Here is a 14,091-nt window from a genome sequence, read left to right on the forward strand (position 1 = left end):
AACTTAATATTTTCTAACTGCATGGCACCTCCATATGGTTTGGTGCTGGTTTTGCTAGGAAAGAACCACCGTGTTTTGGCTTTATTTCCAATGTCATAAGATGGTCACTTCATCTCCTCCATGCCATTTTCCTCTTCTATTTCTCTGTCCTTCTGTCCATTTTCTTCCCGCAGCTGTGTATGAATGGGTTCATCAAAATCACTGCTGTAAACCTGACCTTTGTTTTTACTGTGTAACTGTGCATTAGGATTTGATTTTGCTGTGCCCAACTTTGCACTGCACTGCTTTCTTCCTTTAATAGCTCAGAACTTAAATTGTTTGTTCATTACTGGAGACCCAAATGCTCAGGTTTTGAAAATATAAAATATGTGATATAAGCTTACTCATCTAATCTTAATCACTGTTACTGTCTTGGATTAGAAACTGATCTACAATCCAGCTCTTGAAAATTTACCACCAAAAATACCTTCCTCGAGGAAAAGCTTAAAGATCTTTATATACCAATTGTTTTTAATTTCATATTTTTTAATCTTAAAAAGGATTTCTTTTTTTCAAAAGCCACTTTTACAAGTAATAATTAATTCCTTTTCTTCTTCGCATAAGTGGTAGCCTTTGTTTTGATTGTAATTAGTGCAAGGAATTCGCTAGGAGTAGTACCGTGTCATTTGATTTGTTCAGATGTGCATACTTGTGTTGCTCGTTTGTTGGTGCGTTGCACCAAGAGCGCTGTTGTTTCAATTCCAAGCATTTCAGAGAAAATGCACTAACTGTAATGATTAGTACTAAGGTTTGCCAAAATTAATGAATACTACCAGATCTCTTAGGTAATTATTCATCACTTTCGTTTCATTTTGTGTAGATCACGTTTTCTATAAGCAATATTATTTTAGTGGAGGGGCAGGAGAATTTTGTTCACGAAAAATGTCTTTGTTCTACTTTTTTTCCTCTTGACCTGTCAAAACAGAAGTGAAAAGACCTGAAAATATTATTTTTCATTACAGGTTTTATTTTTAAATTCAGGTTTATGTTCACTCTGTGTTTGTTTTCTTTAGTGAGCCTTTAACTCCAAGGTTGTGACCTAATAATGACCTCCTCTTTCCACTCGCAATTGCTTTTGACCTACTCCATTAAGTATAAAGAAATAACCTAACAGAAGGGTAACCAGATCACTGCTACCACACCAAGGAAACGGGCAGGCTTTGGGATGCTCTTCTTTAATCTCTCTATCCACAGAGCCTTCATTTTAATTTGCAAAATTGAACCCAGATCGAGAGCAGTAAAGCCTGAATACAGTAAATATTCATGCCTCAGTGATCTAGAGTGGCTCCATTACATTTCAGAGATTGGGAGAATTACCTTTTGGATTATGTATATTCATGGGCTGATTTTTATTTGAGATATAATATTACTCACATAGGGCTACATGTCACACATTCTACCAAAACCAGCCTTCTCACAAAGCTCCAAATGTTCCTTACATGTAAAAGTTTTACTTCTTTAGCCTATAGTTTCCCCCTTTTATGCTTTTCAAAGACCAGCAGTAAACAAATTTCTTTTAAAGAAGAAGGGAGAAAAAATCCCAGTAGAAGTTCTTCTATAAAACCTTCAACCCTGTGTTTACTGTGATGTATTCTTTTGCGTGTGACTTTGAAGTCTTCAGATAAAAGTATTATTATTGTTCTAAACCAAAATCTATTTGGAGGGGAAAAAAGAATTCAGTTCATTTTGTTGGAAGAAAATTCCAAACAGCCTTTTTTTAACCTATCATTTTGTTCTGTTCTTGAGTTCTTCTTGGATTTTTTTTCTTTGAAAAATACTTATTGAAATATATTTTGATAAGTTGCAGAAATTTTAATTGGTATGTAAATTTAAAGCTTATTCTGTGGCCCAGTTTTAATATGGGTCTGATGTTCTGTGTGTAGATACTTAATGGCTAAATTCAATAGCATTGTATATGCTTTTAAAATGCATACCTTGCTATCTGAGTGACAGACTGCACACGCAGTACTGCTTACACTTAAGGTTACTTGGCATCTTAATATTCATTTTTTTGTTGTTACAACCTTTGAGAGATCTTAGTCTTCTTTAGGTGAGAGGATGTATATTAGACATCTGCCTACTTCTTCCTTCACCACATCCATGGAGCATGGGGATCGCTTCTCTGCCTAAAGTCCTGTGCATCCTGTATGGCTTTTATGATGCTCTTTTGGCTGAAAATACTATGAAATGCAAAATGCACTGAAAAAGCAGCCATTTGCTTTCAAAGGCTGCACGCTGTGGTTTTCTTGAGTATTAAGACGATAACAAACGATGCAGTGAAATTTTCTGTTTGCAGGTGAGAGGCAATGCCATGTTATATTACAAGAGTGAAGTACTGACTGAACTTTATTAATTAATGAAATATTGCAGTAAGATGGAATGCATACAACACAGTATGGGTTTGATGGTTTGTAGCAAATAACAAATTCAAGGCAGTCCAGTCAGAAGAAAAGAAAAGGAGGACTGTTTCTTACTCAGTGAGCTTTGTTCAGCCTCTGCATTGGGTAGATCAGGCTCTGAAAAAGTTTGAGGTTATATACTCAAAAGCTGCAGGAGAATGCCTACACACAAAAGGTCACTTAACATCGTGTGCCAAATCTTAATCTTGACACGTGCTAATTTTTGATTTGTGATTGTCTGAATGAATATAATACGCATGTAATTTAATTTAAAAATATAACATTAAAGCAGAGCAGCGTGAGAGTATGATCATTGACCCGCTTCTTTATTTACTGAGTGCATGGACATATTTTAGATGCTGTGAAAGAAATTAAGCTAAGGAGATTTTCCTATCCTCTTTTTATACTGTTTTATTCCTATACTTCAGTGCTGGCTGCTCAGGCTGTGGAGTATATTAAATAAAATCTGATAGCGTGTGTGTGGCATTACATAAGTACCACAGCTATCATTTAGTGATGCACTTAAAACTTCAGTTAAGAATTTAGGTATAAGAACCATTCACTGTGAAATATACAGCATGTAGAAGAAAAAGATATTTCTTTCTTGGAGCCAAAGTGAGGCGATGGACAAAGAGTAGGTTCTAGAGATATTCCAGACCTTTCAGAAAGTTGTTATTGAGTTACAGCATCTGGGTGACATCTGTATGTGATGGAGTTATTTCCTACCAAGGCTGCTGCTGTTTGCAGTTGTTCCTTGCTGCCATGGGGATGTTGACTTGGAAGAGATGGCTTTCCACAGCCTGATCACAGGGCAGCATTTGTTATTGCTGTTCAGTGAAGTGCTATTGAGAACTCTTGATACCTGTCTTATGCTTTTCTTAAGTCCTGGCTGGAGATCTGTGGAACTCCTGGTGCTCATTAGTTTGTGATGTGAATCCCAAAGGCTCAAAACATTAAGGAAATATTTCATGTTGATTTGGATGGAGGATGTGCATGGAGTAGTGTAAGGGCATTGACTTGCGATTTTTGAATGCTTGTTGTTGCTGCCCTGTACTCGTAGCCTAGGAGTCCTCTTGATACTTCTCAAGCTGTACACCCACCTATAGGATTCTGCTTGTAGATGGCCATTCTTCATTTATACAGAAATGAGCTGGAGTTCTCTGCTCTTGAGGTAGAGTTCCTTTTTGTGACATGGACATAATACTCCTTTTATAAACACTGCTTTTTAATCTTGTTTTTTCTCTACTAGAATATTAATGCTAATTATTGCAACTTTGCACTTTCTCATCAGTATTTCAGGGAAGTATGGTTGCTGTATCTTTCGTATCAGGAAGATGCACTTGCAGCACTGAGAGGCAGCAGGATGGGTTAGGTTCTTATCTGAAAAAGCTATGAGCTACAGCATATGGCAGATAACTTAATGCAAGTTAAATAAATGAAGGAAAAGAAGCTCTGATATACTGCAGAAAAGTCATTAGTAGACTTCTTCTGTATCTTGTTTTCTGTTAGCCTACTGAACTGCTTTGAAAATCTTAGTGGGCTTTTGCTTTGGTCTTCAAATAACAGATTCTCTTACACTGAATGTTTATCTCAAGGGGTGAACTTTGGGTAGTCTTGTTTTATTTTGCTTTTTTTTTTTTTAAACTGCATTTGAACACGTGAACTGAACTTCTTTCTCTCACCTTTTTTAATGGTCCTTTATGTCATGTTTTAAAACATTAAAGTGATTATACAAATTTAAAATAACAACAGAAATGAAAGGTAGACTAAATTTGCACCATGGAAGACTTCGACACGTGGCTTTTGATTTATGTGATGAGATGTAATCGATTCCATGTTTACCTACATTGCTTGCATCCAATGAGGTCTGTCATTCTGAAGTTATGCTTGATTTTGTTCATGATGTGCTCAGAAAACAGGAAGTTGGTGATGTAGAGCTGCTTCAGCTCTTGTGATTTGATCCAGTGGGTGCAGATCAACTCAGCAATTCATTTTGCTGCTGCTTCTGTGTCTGACCTTTTGGAGGAGATGCAGTTTTAAATCAGTTCTCATGTGAGCTAACCTCTCCCTGAAATCACCTTGTCTTGCTCTGATTTGAATTCCTTCATGCGTTATACTCTTGAAACTTACACTGTGCCATTTGATCCTTTTACAATGGATTGTAGTACTGAGAGTGTGTAAGAAATATAGGAATAAGAGTGGTTCTTACCATTCCAGCCTCTAATGTGTATAGGAATGTCAGACACTGAATATAAAGGAAAAACTGAATGCTTTTGAAAAAAATAGTGATGGGTCAATTATCCAGTATGCAAGGTACTAGGCATAGGTCAACACGAAGTATCTGTCTCTGGTGATGTTGTGTTGAGGGACGTGGTTTAGTGGAAGCTATTGGTAACAGGTGCATGGTTGGACTGGATGATCTTTTAGGTCTTTCCAACCTTGGTGATTCTATGAATGTTAAGGTTCCTTTTCGAGGGCTAGAAGCTTCTGTAGTTCGTGTTGTCTTATTGTTTATTCACTCTGTCCATGGTTGCTGAAGATAGAAAGTTTAATCACCAACATTATCACATATGACACAGTCTTTCCCTATTGTTTGGTCTGGTGTTTTTCATGTGAAACTTTCAGCACTGTAGGACTTGCACTAGATTATTTTAAAAATCAAACCAAACTTTTCTGTACATTGCTTTTGATCGCTTTTTCCTGGCTTCTTTGGAAAGCTTTTAAATTCCAGCTACTAAAGATCAGCCGATAAACTTTTGGTCTACTCTATTTTGATCTAAGCTCCTGCAATTAGTTCCCCGATGACACTTTCTTCCTTCGGTTCTGCAGTCTTCTCTTCATGTTGCTTATTTTGGTGACGCTGGGAGGCCAAAGATTTGTGTCTTTCAAATAGAGTTGGCAGACTTTGTAGAAAAAGGAAAAGGTGAAATGCAACTTCATTTCTAGTGAGACATGGCATCCAAGACACAGAAAAGAAGTGGTGAATTTCAGATTTGTCCTGCTAGTACATAATTCTGTGATTAATAAGGTTAACTTTTCTAGACTGTTCTGAGTAGTCTAAGCTAGATGAAGTCCTCACATTTGTGTGGCATGCTGAGAATGAAGCCCAGATCTGCTGCGTTTTATCCTTAAATCCTTAATTTGGAACTCTCTTCATTGCTGCTCGTGTATTTTGGACTCTGACTTTCAGGAATAGAAAATATAGGAATGGGAAAGGATTAAAAGATGGATTGCTAAGGGGCAAGCAGTGGTTGAGGATGATTTGAGAATAGTTACAGCTGAGCAAGACACAATTATGGCTTGAATGCTGAGAATTGCACAGTAGCATTTGGCGTGAAGCTTCTCGTAGTACCAATTCCACAGCTGTCAAAAGGGAAGAGAGCAGAAAAGAAAACGATACTGAGAGTGGAGATCTGCTACCAATTTTGTTCTGTGCACATTCACAGTAAAGTCTGTTGCACATTGACAAAAACGCTACAGAAATGATCTCTGGGCAGTCTTAGATTTTTGTCTTACTAATTATTCTGATGTGATTCTTTACAACATGTAATGGTGCTCAAGCACTGAGGGAAATAACTTTCTTCTGAGCACTTGATGGTTTTTAACCAAGTCAAAAAAGTGACTGAAAAGGATTTTGTGGAAGGAATGAGAAAGCAGTGAGGCAGATACATAGCTAGATGCTGTACTACTATGCTTTCGCTGGTGTAGATGATCAAGGGGAGAACACATTGAGTAAGCTATTCTGTGGTGCGAGTAGACTGTGTAGGTGTGGCTGCAGAGATGGACCATGTAATTGCAGCCATGGTCATTCTAGCGTTTGATGGGCAGAAACACTCATAAAAAAGGCTCAAATTCTTAGTATTTTTAAATGACTGATAGAGACAATCTCAATCTGTTCACTTTCTAAGTTTTGAATTTTGGATTCTTCCAGAAGGACAGTCTCTTTAGAAGTGAGAACGGTGTGATATGTGACTTTGTGCTTGTGATGTGCTCGTGTGCAATTCTATTTCATTTTCTTTCTTGCTCTTTCATCGACAGGTGACAAAGAAAGTCAAGTCTATGCAGATGTTCCATACTCCTGTGACATACGCCATGCAGGGTGACAGAGTGGGTATCTGTGTAACCCAGTTTGATCCCAAACTACTGGAACGAGGCCTGATTTGTACCCCAGAATCACTTCACACCATCCACGCTGCAATAATTTCCCTGAAGAAAATCCAATATTATCGGGGAGCACTTCAGACAAAGGCTAAGTTTCATATCACAGTTGGTCATGAAACAGTCATGGGAAGAGTGATGTTTTTCAGCCCGGCTCCTGCTGACTTCAATGTAGAAATTCAAGAAAACGTTTTTGATTTTGATAAAGACTATCTTTATCAAGAGGAATATTTGTCTAAGGACTCAAAGTCTTCAGAGGAGAATAAAGAAAATGGCCAATCAGAAATCCAGCTGCCAAAACAACAGTGGGCTTTGCTAGAGTTTGAAAAACCCGTCACTTGCCCTAAGCTGTGCCTTGTGATCGGCTCCAAGCTGGACACAGATATTCATGCAAATACCTGCAGGCTGGCGTTCCATGGGGTGCTGCTCCAAGGCATGGAAGACAAGAACTATGCAGAGACTTTCCTTCCAAAGCTGAAAGTGTACAAACAAAAACACAAGGAAGGACAAGTGGAGAGGGTAAGCTGTCCTTTCTTTGCTATACGTTGGAGAGGGGAATCTTTGTTCTGTATGAGAACATACATTGATGTGCTGTTGAATTTTTCATTGTTATAGTCAAGATTATATCAGTTTCTTACATTTATATATCTAGTGTACTATGTATTTCTTGTCGGCAAAGAGTTGGAGATGATTCCTCAAGACTGGCAAGTTTATTTAGGTCAGTTCAGCACCAAGTAATTTGATACTGGATTTTCATTGATCCTTTTGATGCTCTAGTCATTGTGTTCTTCCTGCAAACTTGCCTTGTTTGTATGCCTTCATAAGTGGGTCAGCTGTCCTTGTCCCACTTGACAAAGCCCCCACTTTTCCACTGGTCTGTTTAACACAGCAGTACATTGAAAATATGTATGCCAGCCACAAATACATCTACCTATATAAGTAACTTAATTGCTTACCCCTTGATGAACAGAACTGATGAAGATTTTAGCAAATGTTTACTAGATGAGTTAGTATTCCAGGTGTTTTATTAACTTTCTGGGTAAGAAACTATTAATTGTTATTTTCCTTATCCAAATGCAATTATTTGAACAAAACATTTGGTAATCTCACTGCTTCTTTTCAAAATTCCACTGCAACTGTTTTGAGTATTGAATAAGGTCCCTCCTTCCTTTGCTATAGGAGACTAAACAATTGTCAACATAGCTTATCATGTTTGCAATTTATAGCGCAGACTTCTTTGAATACTATTATGTTTGCTTTACTAATACAATACTAAAAATAAATCAAGTTCCTTTTCAGGGCACAGTTCTGTGCTAGTGAGGTTCCCTTTTCTAAATGCTTCGCTATATTAATCAAATAGGCCGTGTATGTTTCCCTCCCTTTCTCTCAGAGGATTTTATGTTTTTGCTTTTTCAAGCGAATTTACTCCTTTGTGTTTCAACTTCTGAATTCAGCTGCTGTTCTCAAATGAACTAGGAGACCTCATTGCCTAAACTGTTTCTTTTTGGATGCTAATCTTGTCACTATAAAGGTAGAGAGCAGAGGAGGGAATCTGTGACTTTCTAGAATCTTTTCTTTATTAAGATGGGTTGTAAGAGATGCCAGAATCAGTAGTCGCTGTTCATGTCAGGTGCATTGTTTCCCTTGTTTGAAATGGCTGGCTGCCTTTCTCTTTGGCTGATGATACTGAACTAGAACACCAAATTGCAGGTAGTCTGCCCTCTAAGCTGCAGAGAAGAAAGACCAAATGTAAATGTCTGGATCTCCATTCTGCTCATTTTCCTTTTTATTGTTCTGATTGTTCTAATCTGAACTCATGAAACATTTCCCTTCGTCTCTACTAAAAATGTACTTGCATGTGCCCAGACCATGCTGCCAAAACCCAGAGAGACCTGGCTTACCAAGTGCTGTTGTTTCTCTGTGGCTGTTAGGAATATGAATGGGAACAGAAGTTGGTGTGACCCATGGAGACACATGCTGTTTGGTTTTTGTTTGACTGAAATGAACCAGTCTCAGCTTCTTTCTTTATTGTTGCTCCCACTTGTACATGGGAGTGCTGTGAGAATGTGAATTAACTGGCTTTGCACTTTTAGCCTTGGTCACAAGCTTTCAGTGGCTTTTGTTTTCTGTGTAATCTTCAAATCCTTTACTGGGTTTACTTCTGCTATTGATTTTAGAGTGTAAATAGTAGAATAACATTAGTCAGATTATTCATATATGAACTTCATGTTGATAAAATAACTGCACAGCCTGGAGATGTTTCTCCTCTTGCACAGCAGTGCAGTGGAGCAAAATTGGTGCAGGAAATTCAGGGGCATGCAGGGAGTGGAGAGGGCTGGTAGGGAGAGGACTGTGCCAGTTAGCAAGACGTGCTGGGGAAGTACCGAGGGCACTTGTGGTGGCTCCTCTAATGTCAGTGCTTTCGTGGAGCAGAGGGCAGCGGGAACAATTGGGTGGTACAGTGACTTTTTTTGGTACACAAAGTCACTAGCTAATAGAAAACGTGAATCAGCTGGGCCCGCCCTGCTGCTGAATGGCTGCTAGATGGCTGGAGATTAGGATCGCTGAATTTAGGGTGTCTATTCTTGGCACTGGTGCAGGAAAATTTCATTCTCTGTGTGAAGTAAGGAAGCCTTCCTCCCCACACAGCGTCCCCGGGGAGGCATTAAAAATGTAAAACTAAAAAGTACACATTACCTTCACGAGAAGTGAATTCCTCTTCCCAGAGAATGATGCTGGGGTATTGGGGTGGTGTGGTGTGGCTGCATGAGAGGCTGTGAGAGAGGGGAGTGGGCACTGCCCCCCCAGCTGCCCCATGGGCTCCGCAGCCTCCCTGCTCACTGCTGGGAGTGGTGGTTGTGGGGTGGGCTTGGGGAGCTGCAGCAGGCCCGCAGCCCTCAAAGGCAGACAGGGAAATAATGAGGATTAACAGCAACTGCTGGCCCTGGTTGGATGCTCAGTTCTGCATTAGATGGAGGCTTGTGTTCATCCTAACCAACTCTGCAATATCTCCCTGTCTGAACTTATGTTCTGTGCGGCATCACAGCTAAATTCCAGTGTGAGTCATGGAGCTGTTACTCAGTTCCTGGGATAAACCCTTTGTGTTTATCATGTTATTTGCTCTCTGGCTTCCCTGGATATGAAGGTTGAATGCAGTGAGCTTTGGCTGAAAGGTGAACTGTAGAAGTGCATCGTGCTTTCCTGTATGACTCAGAAATTCTGCCTGTTTTGAGAAGTGTTTGCACAAGCAGGATTTATCTTAGGATGGCTGTCTCAGGGTCTTATTGTGGAGGATGCTCGTAAATCTGTAGCTCTGTGCAAGAAACAAAAGGAGAAGGAAAATTCTGCCTTGTTTGCAGAGCTTGAACTGCACTTTTAAGCCTGTTAAGGGAAAATAAAAGCATAACTCGGCTGTGATTGTTTCCCATTTTGAGTATAACCATGTTTTTCTTTGAGAAGGGTCTTGTCCTTCCTAAAGATAATTTTTCTATATTATCTGACATTAAGAATGAATTCTGTGTACTTAAAAAATTTAATGTGCTTTTCCTTATTATTTGCCTTGCTTTCAGGCTTTGCTTACTTGAAAGTAATAGAGTTGTTTCTTCAGCAGTTTCCTTTCATGTGTCACGGCCATGGGCCATCCTGGTTTTTATTCACAGCTGTGGTGGTCCCAGACTTTGTGCTTGCTGGATAAGTGACTTTACTGAACCTGTTCTCATGGGCTGCACAGATCACTTACTGCTTCATAACAAGATGTTGCTAATTGAATATTGGTGTGATCTAAGCGTTGTCCCCAGGGAGAAAAGTATCGTTGCAAGAGTGGGATGTGAAAGCAGGGTAAACTATCGAGATTTTTATCAGGGTGACAGAGCATCTGAATGGAAGATAAAAATTATCTTTCAGTATCTTTAGAAAGTGTTGGCATCTCTCCTCTTCTTACAGTAGAATAACAAGAGCTCTGTCAGAGAACACTCATGTGGTCATATGGAAGGTTTCATCAGCATCACTTAGCAGATATTCTGGCCTTCGTGAAGAATGGATGAGGCTGTGTAGATGAGTACTGGTGAGAAGCTGCAGGAAGCGTTTAAGTTTGTTGACTACTAGCAATGAACCAAGCGATTTATCAAGTTGGTGTTCCCAAGCAGACATCTTCAAGTGGAGCAGTTGTGAAAATGGCGTTGTTAAACCTTGCTTTAACAGTTATCAAAAGTATTTTCTCTTAATTCAGTATAGTTTTTTTTAATGAGTGGAAATACCGACTTAAAATTTACGAAGTACATGTCAAGTTTGTAGTAGCTCAGCCACACACTTGGACTGCTGAAGGAGGAGAAATGAACTCAACCATGAACGAAGGGGGAACGTCTGATGTGGGTTGCTGGAGGGCATGAGGCCACATGCTGGGAGAACGTCTTTGCTTAGAGAGAGCAAAGCAGAGTGTGTCTGTCAGGGAAGTTTCCCAAGGAGGAGGTCATGTGAAAGCAATTATAGTGCTTTTTTCAGCCAGTGCTTTGCAGGTGTATCGGTAATAGCAGAACGTTTCACAGAGTTGTGCCCACACCTTGCACGTAAAGCTTTGTCACTAAAATACAGCTCCTTGCATTTTCTGTTGCATGGTTTCAGTGCTGCTCAGAAAGAAGAGAAGTACGTTTTATCTGCTCAGGTACTTTGATTCTTTATATCCGACTTATTTCTAGACAAAGGCCATTTCTTTGGTTTACTAGGGCTAATGCTTCAGTTGCTATTTACTTACAGCTGTGCTATAGCAAGTAAAATGCTCCAGCAGCCAGGCAATGGTACTTTGCAAAGACAGAATCTGGGTGACTGATCTATCTGTGCCATACTTGCCTGCGCAGCGTAGCAAAGACTGAACTGTGAAAATGAATTGGGTTTTGCCTGCATGCAGTGAGCTGGGCTAGCTGCAGAACCTCTGTGTCTCCAACTGGGAGAGATGGTGGATGCCACTCCATCTACTGTAAACATGCAGACGCCACAACTAATATTTTTCCTGCTTTGAAGTCTGAACATGAGTTTGTTTGGTTCTGCTTGGCTGCTGATGGTATGCTAAATACAGTAATAATACAGAGATGAAGGCAATCAGGTGAATAAAAGTGCACAGCACATTCACTAGTTAAAATGCACTGTAAAATAGGGATATAAAAGATGCATTTATTTATTGGCTCTTGTTCTGGTTTTGAGTAAGAGATTTTGTGAAGCTGAGGGGGGGAAGGGAGGACTGTATGCTCTTTAAACAGAGGTACCATCTCGACCATCTCCATTAGACAGCTCCAAGTGTTGGTATTAGATTGACACGATGTATGGATTAATAGAGTTTAATAAATTTGTCATAAGAGTCCCAGTTAAGTCATAGAACCTGCTTGCTTACTTGTACAGAATCTTGCTATTTTGTTCACTCACCAAAAAAGAGAATGGCGTGATCCACATGACTGCCTAGTATAATTTTGCAAGGTTTGAGTAACACCTATGCTTGTTATTTATATTATTGAATTTAAAATGCAGACATGCTTTTGGGTCTTGCAAGTGTATGGACAGCTGGTCTTGATTTTTCTGAGGTTGTGTAAGAGTCACCTGTGGGAGAATCGGTTTGTCAGCAAGGCAGCCAGTGCACCATTTTATTTATTGGATACGAAAATAAATTAAGAATGTTACTTAGGTTGCGAAATCACTTGAAAGTACTTAAAAGTTAGGAAATACCAGATTTACAGTTGCCTATGCAACATTAATTCTGTTCCCCTGTGTCTCTACGCTGTGCTCTTAATAAGGCGGGGGTTTTGCATGCGCTCATGTGAAGACTATATAGTGGGGCATATTAAAGAGGGGCAGGGGTAAGGCTGTATGAACATCTGGCATTTCTTAACTTCTTAAGTGCCCAATTTTGCAACTTAAATAACTTAAGTTTTATATAAATGTGATTTCCTGGGCATTTTTTTAAAGTAAAAAGGTAAAGTGAAACTAAACCCATGTATTCCTGAACTGTAACAATCCCTCTACTGTATGCCTTCATTAGGACTTGAGTAAGTCAGCAGCATAGCATAGATTCATGCGGCTTACTGCTGCAGACTGTTAGCCAGACATCAGGAAGAAGCTTTTCCAAGGATAGATGCAGATGTTGGGCTTGGGCAGAGGGCTCTCACACAGGTTGGAGAGCATCAGGAGAGACTTGGAACATATATACATATGTGTGATGTCTTTGCAGGGATATGTCTGCCCTCTCCCTTGCCTCTGGTTGCTCTGTGCAGGCCTTTGCTGTCCAGTCCTGCTTCATTTCCAGCAAGGAGTTTGTAAGCCTCTGTTCTTTGCCCTTTTCAACCCCCCCAAGTCATATCTAGGCAGTTTCCTTTACAAACAAATTATTTCAAATTACTGTCCTTATGCCTGTTGATCTGTGGCTGTGCACCAGAGTCATGCATTGTCCATAGTGAACTTTGCTGTGCCTCTCTGGTATTTCGTTCTGAGTGTTTAAGACCTCGGAGCTTTACTGAATAGTTGAAGAAAGCTTCCTGAGGTTCTTCAGTTGTGATGATATCATGAGTCTTTCTGGTTGATCTCACGGCATGGCCCGGGAGATTTCTCTTTGTCCTTCCTACAAGCCTGGGTCAGGAAATCTTCACAACAGCTCATCCCTTCCCTGCTTGGTCTGTGAGCATTACAGGTTCTCAGTCTTCTAATAACTTCCAGACTGAGCTGTTTTCTAAGGAACTGGAAGTCCTGAGTGGTGTAGACCTCTTCTTTCCCTCTCTGATGATGTCTTTTCTTGCATAAAGGGAACAATGCAGGTTGCTGTGAACATTAAAATCATGCTGTCAACTTTTTCATGGTGAAATGAATGTGTTCTTAACTAGGAAATTCAGCACCTGTGGTTTGCTGGAATTCTGCCTTTCAGAAATCCAAATAGAGGTGCATGCAATTTGCACTGTAAAGGTGTACAGAAGGATGTTAGTGCTCTCTTTGTACCTGTGCATGCCTGGAGACTTGAACTGGTATGCACAGAGCTTTTAAAGTTCAGTCAGGCCTTATTCACATGGTTCAATAATGAAGAATCCTTTTTACTACTGTGCTGCTTTTAACCAGGTTACAGGGTTGCAGTGATGGGAAAATGCTCTGTGTTCTTTTTTTTTCAGCTCTTAAAAAATCTCAAATGCAGTTGTACTTTTACAGAGAAAGAAAGGCAAATAAAGGGAGATATCTCTTGCATCCAAAAAACATTGAACATTGGCTTTGGAGAGAAGGGGGCAAACATCTGAACGCCAAAGCTAATAACCCCGTGGTGGGTTCCTGCTCTGTTAAAGCAGCAGTAATGAGACGTGAAGTGCTGGAGGAGATGAGCTGATCTTCTCATGCATCCTGGATGCGTGTTCAAAGGCAGAAGTTTGGTTTGTTTGCTTGGAAGATGATGAGAAGAAGGTCTTCAGAGGGAGCCCTGTGCACAACTGCAGGCCTGTGGTGCCAGAGGGAATTCCAGAAAGAAAAGCCTCTA

The 14,091-nt window shown here is 39.9% G+C and overlaps 1 protein-coding gene across 7 annotated transcripts in view; it reads left to right on the plus strand.

The window, feature by feature from the left end:
* Positions 1-14,091, plus strand: part of EEFSEC (eukaryotic elongation factor, selenocysteine-tRNA specific) — a 103,774-nt gene that overhangs the window by 49,457 nt on the left and 40,226 nt on the right. For all 7 annotated transcript variants that reach the window (XR_014934623.1, XR_014934626.1, XR_014934624.1 and 4 more), the window contains one exon: positions 6,477-7,115. Coding sequence is in view for 4 of the 7 variants with exons in the window: in XM_015875392.3 (XP_015730878.2) it covers positions 6,477-7,115 (639 nt within the window). In the remaining 3 variants the exon portion in view is untranslated. The remainder of the gene's footprint in view (positions 1-6,476; positions 7,116-14,091) is intronic.

This window comes from Coturnix japonica, chromosome 15 (assembly GCF_054131305.1).
Source record: "Coturnix japonica strain WE chromosome 15, WE-NBRP24, whole genome shotgun sequence".
Lineage (NCBI taxonomy): Eukaryota > Metazoa > Chordata > Aves > Galliformes > Phasianidae > Coturnix > Coturnix japonica.